The 26,000-nt window shown below is 35.8% G+C and overlaps 1 protein-coding gene across 1 annotated transcript in view; it reads left to right on the top strand.

The window, feature by feature from the left end:
- Positions 1-5,322: 5,322 nt before the first annotated feature.
- APOB (apolipoprotein B) overlaps positions 5,323-26,000 on the top strand; it is a 38,000-nt gene continuing 17,322 nt past the window's right edge. The window contains 23 exon segments of the mRNA XM_005146446.4: positions 5,323-5,437; positions 7,096-7,134; positions 9,811-9,926; positions 10,837-10,982; positions 12,008-12,161; positions 12,348-12,503; positions 13,459-13,583; positions 13,761-13,846; positions 14,610-14,829; positions 15,641-15,868; positions 16,063-16,180; positions 16,296-16,442; positions 17,410-17,621; positions 17,975-18,212; positions 18,741-18,917; positions 19,213-19,404; positions 20,177-20,344; positions 21,512-21,723; positions 22,234-22,416; positions 22,641-22,762; positions 23,838-24,048; positions 25,280-25,455; positions 25,590-25,777. Coding sequence (XP_005146503.3) covers positions 5,380-5,437; positions 7,096-7,134; positions 9,811-9,926; positions 10,837-10,982; positions 12,008-12,161; positions 12,348-12,503; positions 13,459-13,583; positions 13,761-13,846; positions 14,610-14,829; positions 15,641-15,868; positions 16,063-16,180; positions 16,296-16,442; positions 17,410-17,621; positions 17,975-18,212; positions 18,741-18,917; positions 19,213-19,404; positions 20,177-20,344; positions 21,512-21,723; positions 22,234-22,416; positions 22,641-22,762; positions 23,838-24,048; positions 25,280-25,455; positions 25,590-25,777 — 3,672 coding nt within the window. The 5' untranslated portion in view covers positions 5,323-5,379.

The following is a 26,000-nucleotide window of genomic DNA, read 5'->3' on the forward strand; positions in this document are numbered from 1 at the left end:
GTGCATTAATAAAAGGTTCAACAGAATCAGTACATTTTCTTGTTAGCGCAAAAAGACAGACCCTTTGCCCAGGAATATTCTCAAAAGAACTAAATAAATATGTAAAAAGGAAACATTTTCCACTACCTACAAGGAGAGAAACTCTGGAGGAGATGGCTCATGCCAAATATTTTTCTACTCCTGATGCCTCAGCAGGCTTCTGGCAGTGGTTCTTAGACAAACAGAGTGTATGTTTATGCACCTCCAACACCTCCTTTGGGAGACACAGTTTCCTCCAGTTGCCATTGGGTTATAGTTAACACCATAGGTGTTTTGCCAGAAAATACAACTACTTTTCTCTGATGAGGGACATGCAAAGACCTAAACAGATGACACTGTGATCTGGGAAACATAGGGGAAGACTGAGACCAGTGTTTCCAAGGAGCTCCAGAAATGCTGGGCATTAATGTGAATGAGTAATAGCAAAAAAAAAAAAAAAATTGAACACTGTGTAGTGGGTGTATTGGAAAGAAGAGAGGAAAAGGAGAGGAGAGGAGAGGGGAGGAGAGGAGAAGTATTATGTTTGCAGCTAGGACTTTGTACTTCCAGATACATGTCCCAACATGCAGAAGAGTTGTTCCATTATTTACTTGTTCAATTTTCTGGCTCTCCAATTGTGGCTACATAGTAGTTCAGATTCATCAGAAAGGCTGCTCCCACCCAAAATTACATGTAGCCTTCTACTTATGACATAGCTACATAAGATCAAACCTTATTAGAATCAAACCCTCATTCATGATAGCAAAGCAGGAAACTTGGTCAGCCACTTCTCAAGCAAGTGCTGCAGTTCCAATGGAAATTCACCTGTTTATCAGTCATTTAAAGTACAGTTACCCAACCAGATGCATAACTCCTGTATGTGTGAGAAGGCAGTAGCCTGTTAATACTGCAGCTACATTGATGTCCGTGAAGGACAGAACATTAAATGATTGTACCTTCATAACTAGTTGGACTCCACTGTACAAGGCCCAGAGCATCCTGATCAAGTAAGATATGTTTTGAATATGGAGCTGACTGGATGACTTTTAGAGGTCCCTTCCAAACCAAGTTTATTCTATAAGTCTAAAATTGCTAAGGCTTCTATGTGATGTCAGAGGTTTTCCATATCCATAATACCCATGCACAAATTGTCTCTCCATACAAAATTAATTCAGCATGTTGGAAGTATTGTCATACTTCCTACATTTCATAAGATCATTACTTGAGTATGTCTGATGAATGCGTGAAGATTTTGTGAACACCCCAGTCCATGCGTGTATGTGTGACAACTTCAATTTATCGGTTGTTCTTTATGTATATGAACTGCACTTGCTCTGTGTTCTACAAAGATTTCGTGCATGTTTCGTGCATATTCCATGCTTTTAATTTTTAGGTAGAACCAACATATGAACATGCAGAACATCCTAAATCAATGACAAGATTGAAGAATGAGAGAAAGAAATGAAGAATGAAAGAAAGAAGACATAATAGGCAAAATTCATTAAATATATGACAGTTCTAGCTAGCTTATTTTATCAGAATTAATAAATGCCCTACACTTTCCTCAATAAGCCATAAAATTTCATTTCAGAATGGTTAGTTTCCAGAAGATGATGACATTTTTATTTCCTTTAGGGATTTTTCCCTTTACTAGTTTTTCCTAAGGAAAAAAGGTGCAGAATATCCAGAAATGGTTCCTCTCTAAATATAATTTCATACTTAGTTTTTAATATTTTTTAATATTGATATTTAAGGTTTTTGAATGGAATGGTGAGCCAACTTAATGATCTCTTGGAGGTACCTACTGATTCAACAATGTTACCTTATGATGGTGAGTACCAAGGCCCAAACTGTCCTTATTTCTGAGCTTTGTGAACTAAAGGAAAAAAAAATAATCTTAAGGGAAAAGAAAGAACAAAGCAGTTATCTCACATGGTCGTGATCCAAAGACAGCTGGAGAACTTCTATTTAAGGGGTTTGAGTTTAGATCAGGACCATATCTGTGCAGATTAGAGATACACAGCATATACCAAAGGTTGGAGCAATTTCCAGTGTAGAACATCAAGGAGTAGAGGTTGAGGTTTCTGTAATCCTTTCTCTTTTCAAATCTGCACCAATAAACTTTGCCTGCCTTTGCCATAAAGCATGCAAAAGATACAAAGATGTAAGACCTGTGGTTTAGTCAACAGGCGTTAGAATGGTTCCATCTCCAAAGTCTTCATTTCACTTCCAAGAGATGCACTCAGAGTGGTACTTAGCCAAACGTAATTGAGAAACACAAAGAATGAAATGAGATAATATGATTTTAAACAGATTAGTATGGAAGATAAACTGTGTTCTGGGGTCAAAGCCCATGATTTCACAGACAAAGATGAAATAAGAGCTTTGTTGTCTAACTCCATGTGAACATTGATTTCTTCCAATGAGCTGAAAAAATGAGGACTGCTTGATGATTGAATAGGTAAAAGCAGTGTGTTGCATTTTTGTGGCACCTGTTATGGGAAAAAAAGCTGTCCTTTGACTAGGTAATCCAGCAATAAAAACCTGTCACAGTAGAGTGGTGCACCCTTGTTATCTGCATGCTTATGGGCTGAATCATGGCTTCCGTAAACTGTTTATGTTCATGCAATGTCATATTAATACAATCAGCTTCAGTTTTGAGCCCAAATGACCACCTGGAAGCAGTGAAGAGACACAGGCAAAACTGGGAGATAGCTAACAAATCTCTCGATGCTGGACGCTTCAGAGGTCTATTTATCTGCAGTGCTAAAGTGAATAAATACATGTATTTTAAGTAATAATCAAAACTTCTTGATGTTTTAAAGGATTAAATTATATGTGAATAAAAATATATGTACAGTCTCTTTGGTAGAATCATGCTGCAAATTAAAATCATTATTATATATCACAATATACATTGAGGCAACTGTGGACACAAAAGTAAACAAGCAGCTGTGTTGCTTTATGGAAGTAAAAAATAATTATCTCCTATTGGTTGTTTTATTGTATCTGCGATTGGTATAAGCCAAGAACAGAAAACACAATGGAAAAATCTAAGAAATGCTTTCTTCATGATGCCTCCAATACTGATGAATCCACAACAGAAATTACTGCAAGAAATCTCTGAAATAGCATGCTCTTGATAATGTCATCAGACAAAATCCAAATTACAAAGGAAGATGTCTTTGTTATTGGAAAGTACGCTCTATCGTACACCAGTGCTTGGGACCAGGCTAGGAAAGCTAAGGCCCAGTTACAGCTAAACTTGACTAGGTATGTTAAAGATAACAGGAAGGGATTTTATAGGAATGTAGTGGCGAAAAAACAGACTAGGGACAATGTAGGCCCCTCCAGAAGCTTTCAGGAGAACTGGCTACACAGGATTTGGAAAAGGCTGAGGTTCTGAATGACTTCTTTCCCTCAGTCTTCACCAGCAAATGCTCTGACGGCACCACCCAAGTCTTGGAAGGCAGATGTTGGGACTGTGAGAATGAAGACCTTGGGCCCACTGTACGAGAGGATCAGGTTCGAGACCATCTTCAGAACTTGAAAATACACAAGTCCATGGGACCTGATGAAATCCACTGTGGGTCCTGAAGGAGCTGGCGAATGAAGTTGTTAAGCCACATATTTGAAAAATCATGCAGTCAGGTGAAGTTCCCAATGACTGGAAAAAGGGAAATACAACCCCCATATTCAGGAAGGAGAAAATGGATGAAGACAGGCTGAGAAAGTTGGGGCTGTTCAGCCTGGAGAAGAGAAGGCTGTGTGGAGACCTCATAGCAGCCTTTCAGTATCTGAAGGGGGCCTACAGGGATGCTGGTGAGGAACTATTCATTAGGGACTGTAGTGATAGCACAAGGGGTAACAGGTTAAAACTTAAACAGCAGAGGTTTAGGCTGGATATAAGGAAGAAATTCTTTCCTGTTAGGGTGGTGAGGCACTGGAATGGGTTGCCCAGGGAGGTTGTGAATGCTCCATCCCTGGCAGAGTTCAAGGCCAGGTTGGATAAAGCCTTGTGTGATATGGTTTAGTGTGAGGTGTCCCTGGCCATGGCAGGGGGGTTGGAACTAGATGATTTTAAGGTCCTTTCCAACCCTAACTATTCTATGATTCTATGATTTGATTGAACTGATGTTAGGAGTTACATGGTCATAGTGCATACTGGGAAATATAACCCAACTCTCAAGTCTGAGAGAGAGGATATGAAGAAATAAGAGACTTTAAAGATAACTACCAGGATGAGTGGTAACATGGTAACATGTCAAGGGGAAAGAAATTACTGCTTAGCTAAGCCAAAATTTGATTTTTGAGTCAACAGGCTAAGAGGAAATATTTTGATTCGGGCATGTCAAAACATTTCCATTTCATCAGATACATGAAAATTAAATTTGCTGAACAAAATATTCTTAACTAATTCTGTAGTTTTGTGGTTTTTTGGTTTTTTGGGGGGTTTTTGTTTTTCTTTTTTTTTACTGCAGTTAGCTTTCATAGATGCAAGTAGAGAAAGAAACCAAACTTGAATTTCTAAAGGAATAAACCCAGTCTTTTTTACCAATATGCATATTCATTAAAGGTTCTTTTGTTTGTATTTTGATCAGGTTTATCTTCTTCATTCAGATAAATTTTATTATCTATTTTCATTTTTTGGCTATTATTAGCAAAGAAAGAAATTGAATCTAAAAATAAGGAAACAAGAGAATTATGCAGAGCTTACTTTCAGCATGAGCATGACTGGAATATTGCAAGTAGATGTAAAATTATTTTTTAGAATGGAAAATGACAAATTTTAGTGCAACAGTGGAAAAAAAAACCTTGAACTTTCATTCTTCTGCTTGTAAAGGAGAGATGTCAAAATTGCTTAATACTCTAATTTTCTCAAGTACCCATACCCTTAAGCCTCTCAGCATCTTTACTGAAAGCATGCTACAGTGGTCATTTCTTCTAGCTATAATTTATGTGTTGTAATTGTTCCTGTGTAGATGTGGGAAATTTACTTGAATGCATTGTTAGCTGGAGGACTTTGCTTTTAAGACTCTGTTAAAGAAAAAAAAATAAATGAACTGGAACAGTGACTTATCTACAACATATGCTCAGTCTTCTGCCTTCAAGGGCTCCCAACAACCAAAGCAGAGCATTGTCTGGAGTGCAGTGAGGATCTGGAATTCTCACCTTTGGACCTTTGGCAATTTGCTCTGAGCTTTCTAAACCATTTGCCTTAGCTGCTTGCTGCACACTATATAAATGGAAGTCCAAGTCAGAAGGCTCATTCTCCCTCTGAGGCTGTAGGGAAGAGGTGAAGAGGGGAGGGAAGGAAAAACAGGGGAAAATAAAAAGCAACAAGAGTGTCCAGGGCTCACCATGGGCCCTGTGCAGCTCTTACTGCTCTTGCTGCTCCTCAGCAGTGGTGTTCTTACACGTAAGTACTGATTTTAATGTTAGTGCTTTTTTGCTGCTTTATTTATGAACCCATTAAAACAACAATAATGCAAAAATCCACAGGACAGTAGCTTATCGATTTAGTGTAAGTGTGGCAAAGATCTCATCTCTTTCCTTTGTAGGAATGGGCAATCAGGAGGATTACATCAAAAATTCACAAATGTTTTCTGGTATCTTTTTACCAGATTTAATGTATTTTGCAACTTGAAAGGAATTCACTGTAATTTCTCTGTAATTGCTGTCCTTTTAAACCCCCATGAAGACACTGAAGTTTGGAGATACCATACAGATTTATCCCAGATGGTTTTAACCTGTTTTGTGGCAAATGTGAAGATAGAGAGCAATAAAGCAAAATGTCTTTGGCTGGTAATACTGACATTTGAACCACAGTTTTGTGTTAAAGGCACATAGTCAGCAGTAGTAGTAGTGGTTAAAGAAGTAAGCCAATAAAAGATATTTTTCCTCTAAAATCAGAAAAGACAGCTTAGATCAATATGGTGCTGTGGATTGTAAACTATCCTTCCTTCCCAAAAAGTGGCTTTTTTAGAATATGACACTGTAGTGTTACGTAAGACTTCAGGAAGCTTAAGGAGGAACCTGAGACTGAGGCCAATTATGCAGGTCTGCTTTTATATATAAATTGAATTCACCATAAATACACCTTTGTTGAACTAATATTCTACTGACAACTGTTGATACACAATTTTAAAGGATGCACTTTTTTCTAGTGGTTATTAACAGTATTATTACTCTTACTATTGTAATAGTAATTGTAGTGTAAATATTGCTATTGCTGTTACTGTAGCTAATGAGACACCCTATTTCTATAGTGTGGTCAATCTTACCAGAATGAAAACTTGGAAAGTGTGCAGAGAATATTGTGATAAGTCCTGGCTTTCATGTATGATATCCTAAAGAATGACATGGCATCAAATGAATGAAGCAAATTATAGATTTGCTATATTATATATATGATATAGTTTATTTTAAATAGAGTCATATGGGACATATCTAAACCAGATTGGAGCAAATGATTCTTCCTAATTTGAATAGGCTTCCAATAAGTGTTCTTCTCCTCCAAAGAATGAACTCTAAATATTCAGAAAAGATTTAATAGAAAAGAATAGTAGTATTAATCTTCAAGGTTTTACATTTTTAAATGCACAAGAAGCAAAATACAGCCATGTATTCATTATGCAGTACTTTTGTGTGCTCAAATAGGCTAAAATTTTAAAGTAAACCATGTTATATGGCACATTTCATTTGTCTACCTCTACATTGTTTGTCCATAATTTATAAACTTTCTATTTCACATAACATAGTGTTTTAAAAGTACTTGTTAACCAAAAGCTGATACTTCTCAGTTTAAATCAAAATTATTTAATTCAGTGACTTAAAGACATTATTCTGAGGTCTTAGTTCACAGTATCAAGGCAACTACTGTAATTCCCTCTGGATTTGACTCTGTACTGTTAATATTAGCTTTGTTATTTACATCAGTGTTCAAAAGTTGGTATGAATTTAAAAAGCCTGATAATTTAAATATAGTATTTCTGGTTATATTTCCATAGCCCTTGTTTTATAGCTATAAACTGCTTTTCCAGCTTTTAATTCCTCGGTTTTTTTTATTCTTTACAGAAGAAGAAACACCTGAAAGTGGAAATCCAGGATGTTCAAGTAACTAATTTTTTAAATCTGCTTTTGTTATCTTATTTGGCTGTATTAACTGAATACATCTTTCTAAGCCTGACTTTTCCATCAATCTCTTCTTCTGAAATAGAAGTGATGGTAATATTCTTTATTGCCACTTACTTTAGGTATTTAATTAGCCATAAAGCTTGGCTCAAAGAATCGCAAAAGTTTCCTAAGAAGTGATTGAGTTTCTAAACTTTTAAAAAACTGCCATTAATAAACTCCTTTCCTTTGTTTTGATGATTTCTTAATTGTCAGGTGCAAATTCCTTAATCTAGAAATCCCTGTTTATTAGATGTACTTTAGCAGTGAGGTTATGTACATTAAACTCTACCGTGGGCTGAATTTCTCTTCCCATTTACCCCTTCTAGTGACTGCTAAACCCACAGAATTGCACTTGGATATGTAGCTAAATACCTGTAGAATAAATCATCAACTCTGTCAGCAAGGCCAGCAGTTTCTTTAAACAAGTCAAGACTCAGGAAATGCTGACTTTATGCCCTATCTTTGTAATGAACTCTGACTAGCCTTGACTGCTTGGTTAGATACATAATGTTCCACCATAGGGTCAAAGTACTGCAGGAGTTGTTTTGTTCTCTGTCTTCGGTGCCTTTTTTTCCATTTTTTTGCTGTAGCGCCATCTCCAGGCAACTGGGTTTATTTCAGCTGCCTGAACCAACTTTGAAGACTTCTGGGCTTCATTGCCAATTTCTTATGTATTTTGATACAATAAATTACATTATATTTGCAATTCTAATCTAATAATTTCCCTATTCCTTTCCCATTCATTTCTGTTTAAAAGAAGGACATGAAGGAATAATCAGCCTTTTGACTTTAACATAGTAGATAATGGTGTTGTGAAAATTTTTGAGAACGTTCAGTTAAACATTATTATAGTTCAGGACAGCCAAAAGTGACAGGAATAATGCTGAATTATCTTATAGCAGTTAATTTTAGTGTTAAATAGATAATTCAGTTTGCAAATGTTTTGATGCTGATTACTGCATGATAGTATTAATTGTATTAATTCTGTTTAGGAATTACATGAAAGTAATCTCAATTGAAACATTATTACAGTATGTAAAGTTTATAAAAGTGATAGTCCAAGGAGGAAATATGAGATTTATAGTGCTATTCTGTTCTCCTTTTAAATATGTAATTCTGTCACATGAAAAGGTCAAGTTAACATTGCCATTAACCTCTGACATGACAAATAGTTTATAAAAGAAGAGCAAAATACATTCATGGCACATACAGATAGGCAAAATCATAATGATTTGATGGTGAGCATGTGGGTTTACACCAAGATACCTTTACCTTTTTTTTTTATAAAACCAGATCAGGACTCTAGTATTTTCAAACAGTCACAAGTAACTGCAAAGGAGCAATTTTGGAAGCTCCTTTTCACTCAACATCACAACAATGTCGTAATTCTAGTGAGCTGTTCAGTCTAAACAAAAGGATCAGTAACTTCAGGTTCAGATAGACCTAAACTTCTCTAACACAGTCACTTAAAATACCTGATCATCGTAATGTTCAGTTTAAAAAAAAAATCCTGCAGTTATAATGGGAATGAATTGTAATTGAGAACATTGTTTGGCATACATTATGCATTCCAGACACCAAAGGATCTTATAACCCTATATTTAATACTGAAACAAAAAATTCTTTTCTTTATGTCTCTATTACTAAGTTCATTACTGCTTTTAAGTTTTAGAATTACAGGTCAATTGCCTCTAAAAGCAATGGGAACAGATAAAACAGGTGAAATCCATCCCTTTGAGGAAGGTCACTAGGTTTTGAGGCTTCCTTTGGCCAAAAAAAGAAACACTTCTGCAAATACTTCCTCCTGCTTTGTTCTTACTCATAACTTAGTGCTTTTGCCTTGCTCTGGATGCTTTTCATATAACTGATGTCTATCTCCATTAGTAAAATTTTATTATCTAATAAGTAAATTAGAGGAGATCATGTTTCGGGAGAGTCTGGAGCAGAAATATACTCTGTAGATTTGGGTGAAATGGTATTGAGGAATGCTAGATTTGGTGTTCTGTCTCTTTCTGTGTCTATTTGCTTTCAGTCTCAATCATATGATTTATATAAAGCATCTCCTTGCATTTGAATTATGATGGAAAAATCTAAGCTAAAATTAGTAATTTTGTTACCAGTTTGAAAACTACCATTTGGTTGATTTAATTTAGAAGCAATGGGGTCATTTGAACAACCTGGCATAGTGGAAGGTGTCCTTGTCCATGACAGGGTGTTTGGAATTAGATAATCTATAAGGTCTCTTCCAATCCAAACAATTCTATGATTTTTAAAACTGTTCCATATCTGAAGTTTTCTGCTGCATTTGTCAGTAACTTTAATGGGGCATTGTTTGAAGGCCAGATGGGGTCATATTGTCAGATCTCATCATACAGAGAAGTGAACCCCAAAAATTATGTTTTCCCCACAAGTTTTGTCTTACTTTTTGAATGTATCTCTCTGACATTACTTCTTTGTCTGAAAGCTGTTCCGCACAAGGAAATAGTGGGAGGGTCCTCATGCTTTCTTTGTATGTGGCATTCATTTTACTTACACAACACTAAGCATGTATTGTAAGGATCTACATATACATATCCTACACAAATCATAAAAGCATTCTTGTTTTCCCAATTTCAGAAGATGCAGCCAGATTTAAACACCTCAGAAAATATGTTTATTCATATGAAGCAGAAACATCAAGTGGGATCACGGGAACAGCAGACTCTCGAAGTGGTTCAAAGATCACTTGCAAGGTAGAGAAAAAGGAGTAAATAAAACTGATTTGGACTGTTATATATCTGTACAGAGTAACATGGAAGCTGGCAGCTGGGGAGCATTCTTCAATGTTTTTCCAGACAAGAAAATTCTTTTGAAAGGCACATGTTAAGAGTCCTGAAGACTAAGCCCTTCCTTGTCCCAGAGAGGGCACCGAGGGTGACAGAAATCCTTCATACCACTGTGCCAAATGCATTTCAGTCCTGATCTAGCTGTACTTTTACATGAGAGAGGGGGAAGACCTGGTATTTCAGTTTTCCTTAGCTCTCAGGCTGAGTCTGCCAATATCCACAAACAATTCTAGAAGTTGAACTAAAACACCTTATTGGTGCCATTGCTTGTTGATGGTAACAGTCAAGGCAGAGCTGGAGCTATAGGAGTAAAAGATCCTGTACCCAGTTTCAATTTCAACAGGATCAAAAAAAGATCCTGTACCCAGGGACAATTACCTAGTGTGCCTCCATTTAACCCCAAACTTTCCCATCATGGGTTCAAGTGGTTTTTTTTTCTGAAATTGATAACTAAGAAAAATATTTTTTTGTTTAGCACACAGTGTTCATGACAGATCACTGACAGTGATCAGTGCAATGACTCAAGTTTTCATACAGTTCTTCTAGTACTATAAATTGTCAGAACCTAAGCTGATTGCTTAGCATGTATATAGCGTACTCCCTACCATCAAATCAAGCAAAGACCTGCTTTTATATCATTTCCCTCAAGTTACCTTAAGTTATTTAGAGTACTTTGGAATGTTTCCCAGAAGTTTCTAGCAGAGTAATTCTGACACTCAGAAAACCCAAGGTATATCATATTTTCAAAACTGCAGTGGATGATCCTGGAAAAATTATAATGATAAAAAGGATAAATACATCATATTTGTGTTTCCAGGTTGAACTGGAAGTACCACAGCTGTGCCACTTCATCCTGAGGACAATGCATTGCTCCCTGAGGGAGACATTTGGTGTTGACACTGAAGGAAGGACAATGCTGAAGAAGTCAAAGAACTCTGAGGACTTTGCAAATGCCATGTCCAGGTAATTGTTATCAATTATCACAGTACTTGTAGCCCTAATACAGAACAGGCTTCAGTGTTACAGTTCACCCTATATTTAGCTAGGCATAGAACATGTTGCATGATAATGTTAGATTTATAAGCTGATTCCACAGCAAAATTTTCTAGAGCTAACTTGGTACAGTTCTCAATTGCTAATAGAGAAGGTTTTTTCCTACCCAGAATATTCACCTGAAATATTTTTGTCGTCTATATCATCTACATCAAGAAACTGTTAGGTAGTCTCCTAAAAGGTTATTACAAGTGGAATGTTTCTTCTTATAAACGAATTCTTAAATGGCTTTGTGCAGCCATTTTAAGATGATTTTCCTCTGCTGACATAGTACAAAGACTGTGCAATAGAAAGGCATTTGAGACTGAAGTCCAGGTTTCCTATCCAAATCTTTAATGACCTATGCAACTTATCTTTTCCTTACTTATCTGCTTTTGTAACTTACTGCTGCTACTCCTTTCACCCAGCTAGTCTCTAGTGCTTGTCAGTGCATGTTTTACTCATGCACCCTCATGCTATTTCAATGCCTCAGTATCTACTCCTTCTTGTTTCAGAAGCCATAGACTTCAAAACAACTCGAGACAATGTTAAGCTGTTTTTCAGAAAACAAAGTATAATTTAAAGACTGCAACTAGTAGAGAATCCTTCCCATCACTTTGTAGCCTATTGCTGTAGTTAATAATAAACTCATTCTAAAAACTGACTTTTCTCCTCTCTGAATTCGTGCAATTCCAACTTCCTGCCATTGCTTTTGGTATTTGCTTGTCCTTAGATGACGTAGTCTGATGATATCAGAATGACCTTGGTTAGAATTTTGCTACTTTAATAGTAATACTTTCTAATAGTAACAACACTGAATAGTAAATAATGACAGACCAAGATAAACATGTTGCTTCATTCATGCTAGCTATTGCCCAGCAGTTTATTGATAACATGTTCTTCACTGGGTGGCTTTAATGTGATTTCACACTAATGATGTTTTTTTTGGGGGGCAGGCATGAACTAAAATTCAGCATTCAAGATGGAACAAAAGTCAAGCTGTATCCAAAGAAAGATGAACCTCTGAATGTACTGAATCTCAAGAGAGGGATCATCTCAGCTCTACTTGTGCCAACAGAAACAGCAGAAAACGTACAAACTGTTTCAATGGTAGGTGTTTTGCAAGTATTTACTTTATTTCCTTAACAAATGGAAGAAACCTTACCTAGTAGAATTACTCCTGAATATCGTTTTCAAAAGACCTCTTAATTCAGATCAGAAAGGGTACCTTTCAGCTAGATAAGAAAATGTCTGACAGCATAAAAAAAAAAACATTGATTTCTTTCCTACTTCCAGGATACTGTATACGGAAAGTGTGACAGTGAAGTTGAATTCAAATCTAGAAAAGGAAATGTTGCAGAAGATATTTCAATTAACAGAGACCTGAAAGCCTGTGACAACTTCAGTCCTATCAGAGATTATGTCAGCCCTATTGCTATTGTAAAGGGACTAGTAAGTATGCTATTAAAAATTATATCAAATTCTTCACTACATCACCTAAAATTATAAACAGCTACTACAGCAACTAAATGTTGTATTTATCTTCTAAAAGCTCAAATAGGTTTTCTACACCCTTGCATTAGGTCAGACTGGTTTTGTTGGAGGTCAATAGTGAAACAAAGATGCAGAGAGTGTAATTACCTTCTTTCATGTTCTTGTCATTATTTTTTGAAAGAGAACTTCTCTTAGATGGACTTAGTACTATTGATGATAGCCTATCAGGTCCAAATTTTTAGTTTTCTGGGTCAAAATTTTCACCATTCCAGTTTCATAGAAAACATGGTGTTCACCAAAACTGTGATATGTATATTATGTGCAGTAGGAGAGGGCTTTAAATGCTCCCAAGTAGATGGTTTTACATGCTGTTCAGGCTACCTCTTAATCCATGATGATCAAATGCAGTTGCTTGCTTGAATATCAGCAGACTTTTTCCTGGTTTTATGACATCTGTGCTTTTGGGTGTTTTCCCTCAATTATTAGGAACACATATCATGCTAAAATCACATTGTATATTTTCTGCCATTTCTACAGCTTGTAGAAATATGTAAAATTTGTATGATAAGAGTGAAATTAAAAGGAGCATCAGCTCTTACAAGGGACTTGAACTACTCTAAAAATTACAAACTGGTTTCTATGAAGGAGTCCTTTGTTGTAGGCAGCAGGGGATCAATTATGAAGTAACTGCTAAGTCTGAGGGAGAATTTCAGTGGGATTTTTGCCTGTGAAGAGACTCAAGACTAAAGATTGTTACTGGCACAATTTTGTCTTTGTGTGAGAATGATTACAGTTATGCACCTTGTTTCTAATATGCTGTTACTTAATAGTACAGTAAAACTATGCAGCCTCAAAACTGTATTTGTTTTCCATACTAGTCAGTAAAATGACTACCAAACTATTTATTTTACAGAACATCCCATTATCCACCCTTCTAAGGAGCACACAGTTCTGTCATTACAATATTGATGCAAAGAAAAGGCATATAAGAGATGCTGTCTGCAGTGAAAAACACCTGTTTCTGCCTTCCTCATACAAGTGGGTTGTTCACTATTTGTCATTACACTTTTTTTATAAATATACATTTTAAATGGTGATATATCACATTTTGCCATGACTGCATCCCCAAATATGCATTTTGTTCTCAAAAAGGCAGGAGACCCCTCAGTGGTACTTAGACTCAACTAAAGCACTGAATTTTTCTGTATTTGCTAGAAATCGCTATGGTGTGATGACGGAGGTCAACCAGACACTGAAGCTTGAAGATACCCCAAAGATCAATAACAGAAATTTTGATGGAGGTATAGCTGCAATTCTCAACAATATGAACACAAATTACAGATTAAATACAGGGATATTAAAAAAAAAACAAACAAACCCAAAAAACAACACTAAATTAAATAAAGATGCAGTTGAGGGAGCCAAAACAATTCATCATTTTTAGTGATATTTTGATAAATTTAGCCAGGAAAAAAGATTGAGGCATAAAATGGAAAAAAACAGAAACATTTAAAACCACTGCAATTTTGTATAATCTTAGTATCTTCATTTTAACTTTTAAAATATTATTTATAATTAAAAATTTAAAAATTGCTTGGAAAGTAATATTAATCTTATTGGACATTACTTTGATGAACCCTTTTTAGCTAACCATAATTTCTTATGAAACTTTTAGCTTCAGCTACCAAATCTAAACAGTCCATCATTACCATATATTTGGTTCCAAAGCATTTTTTTCTGATATGCAGTTGGTAATTCTATAAGTAACTCTTCTAAGATATGCTCATTAAAAGTTAAAAAATCAAACTATGCTAATTTAAAAGGTGTTAAGGAATCATCTTAATGAAAATTTTAAAGAATTTATGTGAATAAGTGTAATTTAGCTTGGGGGGGGAATTATATTTAAATTCTACACCATTATTTTTAGTAAATGTTCAGCTGTTAAACTTCAACAATTGTCATCTAATATAATCCACAAACTTCATACTAAATGTATAACGGAAGATAAAAATGAACATAGCTCCTTAATAAAGACATAAGGAATGTGATTTTTTTAATTGCCAGATGAACTGGAAGAGAAGGGACTTGCCCTAGAAAGTACAGATGCCAAATTTCCCAAGGAGGGGGATGCTGCTCTGAAAATCCTTCAAGAGCTACAGAAACTTACAGCCTCCCAGCAGAACCAGCAGAGAGCAAGACTCTTTTACAAATTTGTTTCTGGGCTTAGAAATTTACATGACACCACTCTTAGCTCTCTTGTGCCGAAGATGATGGAAACCTCAAGGTATGTTACAACAGTTCATTGCACAAGCACAACATATCTCAATGCCACATTCTAAAGTTTTGCTGCTAGTGGTTTTCAGTTAGAGGTTAATTAGATGTAAAGAGTGTCTTTCAGGAAGATTAGTATCATCAGAATTATCTAGAAAAAGAAATGAGGAATTGAGAGCAAAACCTGTGGATTTCACGTTTTTCCATCAGAAACTCTCGGTTGTTAATTGAAACTTGAATATTAAATATATGAGAACAGTATCAGAATTCAAATAGATCTGAAAGTTCTAGCCTTCTATGAAGAACCCACAAAACCTTCCAAACTTATTGGAGAAACCAAACTATAAATTAGAATATAATGCAGCCCAGTGCAGGGGTTTTTTCCTCACCACCATCCCATGCATGTATGCCAGATGCAATCCTGTGGATATGTTATTATAGCCAAATACCTTGAGTTTTGCTCAAGGACAGTGAATGTAAGTTCAAACTCCCAAGTATGACTTATAGCAAAGAATGCAGTTTTTAAAACAAGATTTCTGGAGACATGGAAGAGCACAATTCTTTGGTCTGACCATGCCCTTTACTTCCTACCCATACTCTTCTGTCCTAGCTGGCATCATTTTACACATACTTAATGACCTCAGTCTGTACAGAGACTAGAGCCTCGGTCTAGTTCAACATATTATAATACTTAAGAGTTGTGGGAAAGCCTCTGGTGAAGAAAAAAAGATATGTCTGTGTAATTATAGTATTACTAATACTTTCTTGTTGTTCACAGCTAATCATGTTATTAGTATAACTTAAGTAATCTCTTTTCCTTTCAGTTCCATCACAGTTCAGGCCCTGACTCAGTGTGGGACTCCAGAGTGCAATGGTGCAGTCCTTCAAATACTACGAACTGGAAATGTGAACCCACTTGTGGTAGACTTGGTCACATATACACTGGGACTATTGCCTTCTCCAACTCCAAAAAGAATACAGGAAATTCTTAATATGGCCCAGTATCAGCCAAGTAGAGCTTCTTTTTTTGGCTTGAGTCATTCTGTTACTAAGTAAGTAATGATAGCGTGTAATGGGACAAAATATCCTCAAGAAAACATTAAAATGCTGAGAGTAAACCCTAAAACTAGTCACTTTTTGAGGATTTGTTGTTAATCTCTTTTTGTTATTTATTATTGTTTGGGATTAAAAATAGACATTCCTCATTTTCTTCTTTTTTTCCTAATGTGTTTGTCTATTTCTTCAGGTTCTACAATGAGAAGAAGACTGTGACAGAGGAAATAACAAATGTTGCAGACTTCATGGTTTCATTGCTTGGCGCTGATTGTTCTGGGGAAGACGAACTTACGTACCTAACGCTTCGGGTATTTTTATTTCCTTTTTTCCTTATGCAGCTACTAGTTTAAATCGTAGCTCAAATATTACTGTCTTAGTGGAAAAATTATGTTTATCATCTTTCTGTGTTTTCATTACTGACAGGCTATTGGAAACATGGGCACAGTCATGGAGAAAGCTAAACCCAACCTAAAGTCTGTTCTTAAGACATGTATGAGAAATGAAGCTGCATCACTTTTGGTTCAGAAAGCAGCCATCCAGGCATTCAGGAAAATGACTGTTACTGAAGAGGTAAATTGGGTCACAAGAACCATCACAAACTGGTTTTAGTTCACTTTGTTCAGAGAAGTTATTGAATATGCAAAACCATTCCCATTATTCAATAGTTTTGTTATCTCCCTTTTTAGCTGTCTGCTGCTTTTTTAGAACTCCTTTAGTTTGTTTCCATACATATATCTGAGAAGTTCTGCAGAGTTCTGACTCAGTGGGTGTTGCTTCTTTGAGATGAAGTTGCTTTGTATAGGTAGTCTCAGTTTAAATGTGAAGTCTGGATCTGTTCCTGTTAATGTCTTAAATGGAGTTCTACTTATTTAAAAGTGGTTTTAACTAACAAAGCACTCCATTTAATTTTTATTGTCATTGTTATTAATAGTATGGGTGAGATTTGTTATCTAGGTTATTATTACGTTACATTGACATTAAAGCACCTGCTACAGAATGGGTGCCAGCTTACTATATTAATATAGCTTCAATATCAAGAAGATATGCTCATGTTTCCTGACAAGGCTTAATGATACTGGGAACATGGAAACACCTGGAGTTCACATCCTCAGATTCAGTTTAATTTAAAGATTTTTTTTAATTCAAACTATGTTTTTAATTTTCTGCAACAGAAAATTTTTATCACCTTGTCAAACTGAATTATCTTTTTTCCAAAATTTGACAATTTGTCTGCTGACCAGAAGTCTTCTGATTCTCAAAAATGAGTATTCTAAACAGAAAAGTAATATGCCAAATGTAGGATAAGAAAACTAGCTTTAATGAACCCATCCTTTTTATGACATTTTCTATCAAAAGAAATTTTATCAAAATAGTTTCAATGAAACATTTTTGATTAGTTGTTAAACTAAGGCATAGAAATAGTTATGCAGTCTTGAACACGTTACATCCTGGAAATTATTTCACCCTATATATTCCCAAAAGGGTTTAGCAACATCATCTGCTAGCCAGCTCATCAGTGCAAACCTTTCTTATATAGGACTGTTCAGCACTTCTGAAAGCATTCCAAGAAGGTGATGCACCTACAGACAAACGTCTAGCAGCTTATCTCATACTGATGAAAAATCCTTCCCCAAATGATCTTGCCAAGATTTTGAGAGTCCTCACAAAGGAGAAGAATGAGCAAGTGAAAAGCTTCATTGCCTCACATGTTGCCAACATCCTAGACTCTGAAGAATTAGGCATTGAAGAGTAAGTAAAATTTAGATACTGGTTATGTGCTAGTCTTCTAGGGAGACCAAAGTTCTGACCATAATTGCAGCACTGGTTATTTAGCAATGCCTTTTTTCTCTTTTTTTTCTGATTGTTTGGGGGTTTTTTTGTTTCCTTTGTTTGAACAAGCGTATCAGGTGAGTAAATCTGTGGCTGTTAGAGCAGTGCCAGCTTACAGTCTTATTTTTACTGTGCAGAGCACAGCGCTAGCCATTTGCAATCACTTCAGTTGTATGAATGTCTGCAAGTGACACAAGAAATCCCTCAACTAAGACTAGATGACTTTTTGGAATTTATACTAACCATATTTGCATTGCTGTCCTCTTTCCTAGTCTAAAAAGCCGAGTTGAAGAAGCTCTGAAAGGAAACCAGGTTCCAACAGTCAAAGATTTCAGAAAATTCTCACAGAATTACCAGATTTCCAAAAGAGTTTCTGTACCTGGCATTGATCCCATCTCTGCCAAAGTAGAGGGAAACGTTGTATTTGATCCAAACAGCTATGTTCCTAAAGAGACTATGCTAAAAGCCACCCTGAATGTGTATGGATTTGGCTCAAGCGATGTCTTTGAGGTACAATTATTAAAAACTTTTGCTAGTATTCAGCTGTTTTCTTTCTCATTTCTGTTTTCTTACAACTTTCTCTAAATAATGTCTTGTTTTTACAAGCTTTGGGAGAAATCTAAATATCACCATGCTTACAAGGGGACTTTCATTTAATCTCAATGGGTTTTAGAGCAAGCCAGCCATAATGTGATGTCACTTGGCACTGACTGGATGGATGACCTTGTTGGAGTTACTAAAGGCCTCAGCTAGGGTAAAATGAACCCATCTGTAACAAATTGCCTTCATGCTAATGAATCACTACTGCACACTGACATACTCATAGTAGATCCAGCTTATGTGTAGGTTTTTTGTTGGACCTCACCAGAGACATAAAATTAATTGTAATACTTAGTATTCAATATCTTCCCTTAGAAATTGTAGACTTGCAGGATAGCCTTGAAATATATTGTTTGTTGCCCAGAAAGTCTCTTTGTTGTAAAGCTCTGAAGAAGTAGAGAATCTGTCTCAGTTATTGCATTATCCTATTTGTTACAGCTTGGACTGGATGGAAAGGGGTTTGAACCAACACTGGAAGCTTTGTTTGGAGAGAAGGGATTTTTCCCAGACACTGCAAGCAAGGCCTTGTACTGGGTTGATGGCAGAATTCCAGAGCCAGTTTCCAAGATGCTTTTTGACTATTTTGGTTACTCTCAGGATGGCAAGCAGGATCAAGTAAGCTTGAAAACATTCTCTGTGCAGCATGGCATTCCTGTCTTTACACAATAATTATAACACTTCCCTATTTATTGTATATGAGTCTTTTCCTCTTCTGATAAGCTAAACCAGAAATACTTAATGCTATTTAATAATATTTTTTGCATAATTGTATGAGAGAGAGGCCTTTGAAGGCAAATCTGTGAGAAGTGCATGTGCAGATTAGTTCACTTTCACTAAATGACTGTTCTAGATACATGGTCTTACAGATTTCTCATAAATCTGCTTTACTTCCTTCTAATTGAATTTTCAGGATGTCATGAAAGGAATCATACTTAACCTTGAAAAACTGCTAAAAGAATTGGGCAGCAAAGAAGCTCCTGAAGGTAGAGCATATCTGAGAATCCTGGGAGAAGAACTCGGGTACATGAAACTCAATGATTTCAAATTGCTGGGAACCATGATTTTAAGGAGTGTTAAAACTCTTCAGACTATTCCCGAAATGGTATGTTTCTGATGCACTAATAAGTATTATTAATTTGGGGGTTTTCAACAAGATTTTTTTTAAAATTTAGGCTGTGTTTGTGATGTAAAGAATGGCTATTTGATGCCAACATGAAAATAAAATTATTTAAAATATCCAGGTTTAGTGTGAAGGACTCTGAGAAACCCGTGAAGACTCCTCAATATCCAAGTGGAGTCCTAGAAGACTGGTGAAAGGAAAGGAAAAGGGAAAGTTCAGGTCTTATTGTATGACTGAATTACCTACTGGAACAATGCCCTAAATCTTTTGCTGGCAATTATGCTATACTACTAAATATCTAATTATGAAAATGCATATATAGATATTAAGCAACCATTCATCATGTTAAGAAAAGAAGTTGTGGTACGGTTGAAGTACAGGAATATTTGGTGAAAGCCTTCTTTCATTGAAGCTCAAAAAAAACCCGCTTTGCCATTGACTTTGGGGAAGCCAGAATGTTAAATGTTATCTAAACCAATTCACCTTTGTGTGTGTATGTCAGCGTAGATGATCTGTGTGTATGAAGGCAGATAATAAAATCCAGTATTCATTTAAAGCTGAGATTTTGATGGACAGTCTCTAGTGCATTCTTTTGAAGCAAGTAATCTGTAGGAATTAAGATTCTGTACTATCTATGTAACTAATTTTTGGATTATGCAGTTACAGTCATGTAAATGATCAATTTTTAAAATATGAGATGTACATATTCCAAAGTATAGATATGTTAGTGTTTATTTCCTTGTTTGCTTCACAGATTGCACAAGCCATTTCAAAAGGTGTTGACAGGGATTTATTCATCCACTACATGTTCATGGACAATGAGTTTGAGCTCCCAACTGGAGCAGGCTTGCAACTGAAGTTTGCCTTGTCTGGAATAGTGACACCTGGGGCCAAAGTAGCCATGAAGCTTCATCAAAAAAGTGTAAGTCTTGACAGCTGTCTATATTTTGTCTCCTAATAATCTACAGTCTCATTCCATGATAAATGTGTAACACCAGAAGAGTTTTAAAGACTATAAAATACTATTGAAATGAAAAAAAAAAATCTTACTTATTAGAGGTCTTAAGTTAATTTTTGGATGACATTTACATTGAAGTAAGAAGTAGTGCATATAATAAATTAAGTATAAGACATAATAAAATATATTAAAGTATTTTAATCACCCTTTCAAAAAGAATCTTCTTAATCTGTGTTTATTTCTCCCTCTCTCAAATGAGAATATTACAAATTTCTGTTCAAACCAAACAGTTTATAAAAAATTCTGATGTGACCAATTCAAAGTGAAACTTTTAGTTTCAGTTAAAAGAAATAGTGAAAACTGAGTTAAATGGAACATTTTTTGATCAGAAAGGAAACATTTTAAAATTATCATGTTACGCAAAAGTATTTCTCTGGATAAAAGAGAAAAAACAAAACAAACAAACAAAAAAAAACCCCAAACAAAAATATCTTTTTTTTTTACAGTTTTAGTAATTATTTTGCTCTAATTTATTAAGTATTTTATATAAATTTATCAATAGTTTCAGTTCACCTAAACTTTTAATACATGATGATACAAATGAAAAAAAAGTCCTCAAGTTTAGTACTAATTGCCTTTTAGTTACCTTTGGAATCTTTTCCAGCATTTTTCATTCTGTGCATTCTTTCTGTAATGGCCAAACCAAAATCTTGAAATTAAGCTGTTTTCTGTTAAGAGAATTTAAAATCTTGGATCCTTTTTTTTTTTTTCAGACAGCTTGCTCATTGTTTTTGAAAATTGCTATTTTTGTTTTTACAATGGAAAACTGGCTCTTGTCTTCAGATTTAAAGTACATGCAAGTAGTCCCATGTACAAAATCCTTCTGAAGCATGAGTACTTTTTACATTAAAGTAGGTAAGGTTCCTTAGTGCTATAGTTTTGCTCTATTTGTCACTTTACAGTTGCCACTTATAGGATCCCTCTGTCTGTGTGACTTGGGGATCAAATTTTTTTAATAGCAAAAATCAATTATAGGAAGCTTACTTCTAGATTATCAACACTATTAATTTGTTTTAGAAAACCAGTGATGTATTGGGCAAATAAATACAACATTTTGTTTTTATTAAATAGATGCAAGCAGAACTCCATGCTAAACCTTCAGTGGCAATTGACTTTGTAACACATCTGGGAATAAGCATGCCTGAATTTGCTAGAAGTGGTGTGGAGATTAATTCTAATATATTCCATGAGTCTGGAATTGAAGCGCATGTTACTATGAAAGCTGGACAACTGAAATTAAGCATTCCTGCTCCAAAGACTCCAACAAAACTCCTCAGTATTAGGTAATGAGAACTGAATGAGAACTTTCAGGGCTGTGGTTTTCCCTTCTCTTCATTATTTTTATTGTGATGGAATTGAGAGGCTAGGGCTGGCATGGAGAAATTTTCAGTTCAGAAAAATCCCAGGCATTGTAAAACGGGGTTATCTTCTTTTGTGAGATAAGCAAATAGCCCAAATAAGTGGTGACTATGAGTCATGGCTTACAGACTCTTTAATTCATCTCTATTTTATGAAATTTTCAACAACACTCTTCTATATTATAATAGTAATGCCTATTTTTAGATTGAATTTAAATGAACTACTTACATTAATTTTAGAAAGGGTGGCTTCAGAAATAGCATTATAATTACCAATAATCATAAGAATAAACCACTTTTTCATTTAACCACCAAATGTTATTTCATTAAGCCCCTACCTTAATAAGTGATATTTTTATTTGGAAAATAACCTTGTTAATAGGACAATGTCTGAACACGTGTCCTGGGAATAAATGGTTCACCTTTCTGTTCCAGCAATACACTACATTTGGTGTCTCCAACCAAAAGTGAAGAGATTCCACCTCTGATTGAGAATCGAGAAACCTGGACTTCATGCAAGCCTTTCATTGCTGGTCTAAATTTCTGCACCAAATTATTGTACTCTAATGCCAGTGCCACAGAGGCAGCTCCATATTATCCCTTGACTGGAGAATCCAGGTAAGTCGTATCATCTTTAGCTATGTTTATTTTGTGTTAACTAACCTTCTCTCTTAAGGCTTAGCATCTACAGCATCTTCTCACATAAAGCTGACCTTTAAAAATCTTTAAAAACAGGCTAGCAGGAGCAGCTCAGGAGAGCTATTGAGAACTGTATGATTTCTTCTGCTTGTGGTCATGAACAAAATAGTTATTTACAAAACATTTGTTTAATCCTTCTTTAGATTTGAAGTTGAAATAGTGTCCACAGGTGAAGTGAAGGAATACTCTGCAAGCGCAAACTACGACCTGCAGAGAGAGGGAAATTACCTGATAGACACCTTAAAGTTTGCTATTCAGGCAGAAGGTAAGAGTTTGAAAGAAACAGTATGGTTTACCTCAGTTTTGAACTGTGTCATTTAATAGAAAAAAGGTTCGTATGAATAAATCATAATAGAATTCTTAACAGTATAACATAGAATGCCATTTTCACATCCAAATAGGCCAAATCTTTAACTTCATTTCATTTCATATATGCAATCCCAGTGCAAGATTTTCAAAATCATAGGCTATTTTTATATCCTCGAAATACTTCCCCAAGTTTTAAATGAAACTATGATACTGGTGAACAGAAGCAAGGATGAGACGTTAATCAATTCTCTATAAGCAAGAGAAAAATATCATTTCTGATTAAGTATGGAAGTAAACCATAAAAAGTGAGAAGAACTGCATAACCAGAAAATTTTTTCAAAGGGAGAATCTCTGGGATGGCAAGTTTATGTGACAGACGTAGTGATGGGATTAGTGGATCAGCATGTGGTGTGTTTAGAAGATGAGATAATAGATGACAGAGGATGATCAGGGGACTGGAGCACCTCCCATATGAAGACAGGCTGAGAAAGTTGGGGCTGTTCAGCCTGGAGAAGAGAAGGCTGCGTGGAGACCTCATAACAGCCTTCCAGTATCTGAAGGGGGTCTACAGGGATGCTGGTGAGGGACTCTTCATTAGGGACTGTAGTGACAGGACAAGGGGTAACGGGTTGAAACTTAAACAGGAGAGATTTAGATTGGATATATGGAAGAAATTCTTTACTGTTAGGGTGGTGAGGCACTGGAATGGGTTGCCCAGGGAGGTTGTGAATGCTCCATCCCTGCAGAGTTCAAGGCCAGGCTGGATGAAGCCTTGGGCGATATGGTTTAGTGTGAGGTGTCCCTGCCCATGGCAGGGGGGTTGGAACTAGATGATCTTAAGGTCCTTTCCAACCCTAAGTATTCTATGATTCTATGATTTTATGACCCAGTTTCTGATTAAAGCTCATCAAATGTTGCATTAGATCTTCAGGGTGATATGATTTCCAGTTGATCCTTTTTTATTCTCCTTTTAAGAAAAGTCCAAACAGATTCCATGTTTGCAAATAACCAAAGTACACTGTATTTTCCAGGTGTAAAGCAGCATGAGGCCACACTGACCTTCAGGTACAACAGAGACAGAAAGATTTTGACCAGTGATGTCCACATTCCTGATGTTGATGTTGACTTTGGTACAAACTTCAGAATTACTGATGAATCCATTCCTGGGAAGAAAGCATACACCTTTGTCTTAGACTTTAACAATAAGAAGATTTCTGAAGTTACTCTTACTGGCCAGATGAGGTAACTCAGAAAACCACTTACATCTTTGTATAAGATAGCTGAATGTTTTATTGAATGTAGAAAATTTTATCCCTTTGTGAAGAAATTGCTTGTACAAAAAGACAGAGAAGCTTGCCATTCAAACCCTCTTAAAAAAACCCTTGAGGTATTTTATTTGAAATATGTCATGTATACACCTAATACACCAAGTGATCTTTCCTACTGTATGTATATATATAATTTGTATTACCAGTTCCTTGAGCTAGTTCGTCTGTGTTTGCACACACATGACTACAAAAATGACATTGTACTAGTGTTATTGCAGGTGTGATAATCCAAGGATATAAACAGGCCAGGTTTGTTCAGATAAGTATTACATTTTACTGGTTATGTTCAGCTCTACAAAAAGTTATTACATCTCCCCATGAAAAAGTCTAATGGCACTCAATAAGCAACAAAACCAAAATAGCTGAGAGCTTCCTGTAAAAATTCCCACACTTCATGATGAGAATATTTCCGGGAACATCTACAGGGGAGCTAACAAAAATGTTCAGCCTGCCAGGGCTTCCAAAATTGTCTGCCTCACAAGCCAATAGTGAAATGAGCTGATCACATTCTTTAATAAACCTCAATCTTCCATGGAATTCTGTGATCTTGATGGTGCCCCAGGGACTCTTTGTCTTTGCTGTTCATGCAGAATTGCCTCTGATATCAGTGGGAGCTTTGGACAGATGTCAGAGACCTCAATTCCCTTTCATTTGCACTAACATAATATTAAAGTTTGCTCAAGTCAACAAAGCTACAGAGATATAAAATAAGTGTGAGTAAAGGAAAATGAAGCCCAGTGGCATAATATATTTTGTCAAATGTTTTGTTTATATGTGATTCATGGCCACAGTCTCTATCCTTAGTAGAGAATTCAGCTTAAGTAAGGAGTTCAGAATTTGTTTCAGGTACAACTTTACCAAGACAGGTATGTATTTCCATCCTCTTTAGTATTACAGAATTAGTACAGAATTATAGTGTGCATCTGCACAAAGCATTATAATAATTTACCACATATTACCCAAAGTAGCTAGCGAAGCTGAAAACACTAGTTGAATTGGGGCAGAGTTTACAAATTTTAGTTTGTCCTTTTCTAACACCTATTCTGCCTTTACTATAGATTTAAATGCTGAAATTGCTCCTGAAACATAACTGAAAAAGCAGAGTGAAATGTTTTACATTCACAGCTACTTTTTTGCTTTCACAGGTATGCTGGAATGGGAGAGGCAATGTTAAGGGGCACCCTTTCTATTCCTCGCCTGCAAACTGAACTTAGAAGTGAAGCATTGGTTAATTATTCACCAAACAAAGGGTATCTTGAGATGAGCTCAGCTGCAACAACTCATGGAAACTCAATTTCAGAAAGAGTTCTTCTCAGATATGGTAGGAACAAAAGCATGAGCCACAAGTGCAACCTATAAATTTAAACATTTTGTTGCATTTGTTTACAATATATCCCTAAATATCATAAGAATATTACTAATTTTAACTTTTTCTTTTAAATTGATGATTTTCAGATTCTGAGAAAGTTGAGCTAGAGTGGAATTCAGGTGCCAGTGCTGCTGTGAAAAAAATGTCTTCTGCCTTCCAGATTGACTTTTCAGACTACCCAAAAACTTTAGAGAAGCATGCCAATGAACTACTGGATCAGAAAGTGGCTCATACAGATATGACACTGCGACATATTGTGTCACAATTTATTGTGGTATGTTTTGATCTACAGTAGATATTACAGGTTGACCATAAAGCCCTGGTGAATTCCTGCCTCCCCCATGAAAGCCAAAATGGGAACTACTTGTAAAAGCACTCATCAGATTGAATGAGATGTATATTTTCAACTTTGATTGAGCCAGACACTTTATCAGATGCCTAAGGCTCAGTATATGAACAGTTAAAAGGGCTTTCAGATAAGTTAGTGGAAAGTCCTA

Source organism: Melopsittacus undulatus, chromosome 3, assembly GCF_012275295.1.
Source record: "Melopsittacus undulatus isolate bMelUnd1 chromosome 3, bMelUnd1.mat.Z, whole genome shotgun sequence".
Taxonomy (NCBI): Eukaryota; Metazoa; Chordata; class Aves; order Psittaciformes; family Psittaculidae; genus Melopsittacus; species Melopsittacus undulatus.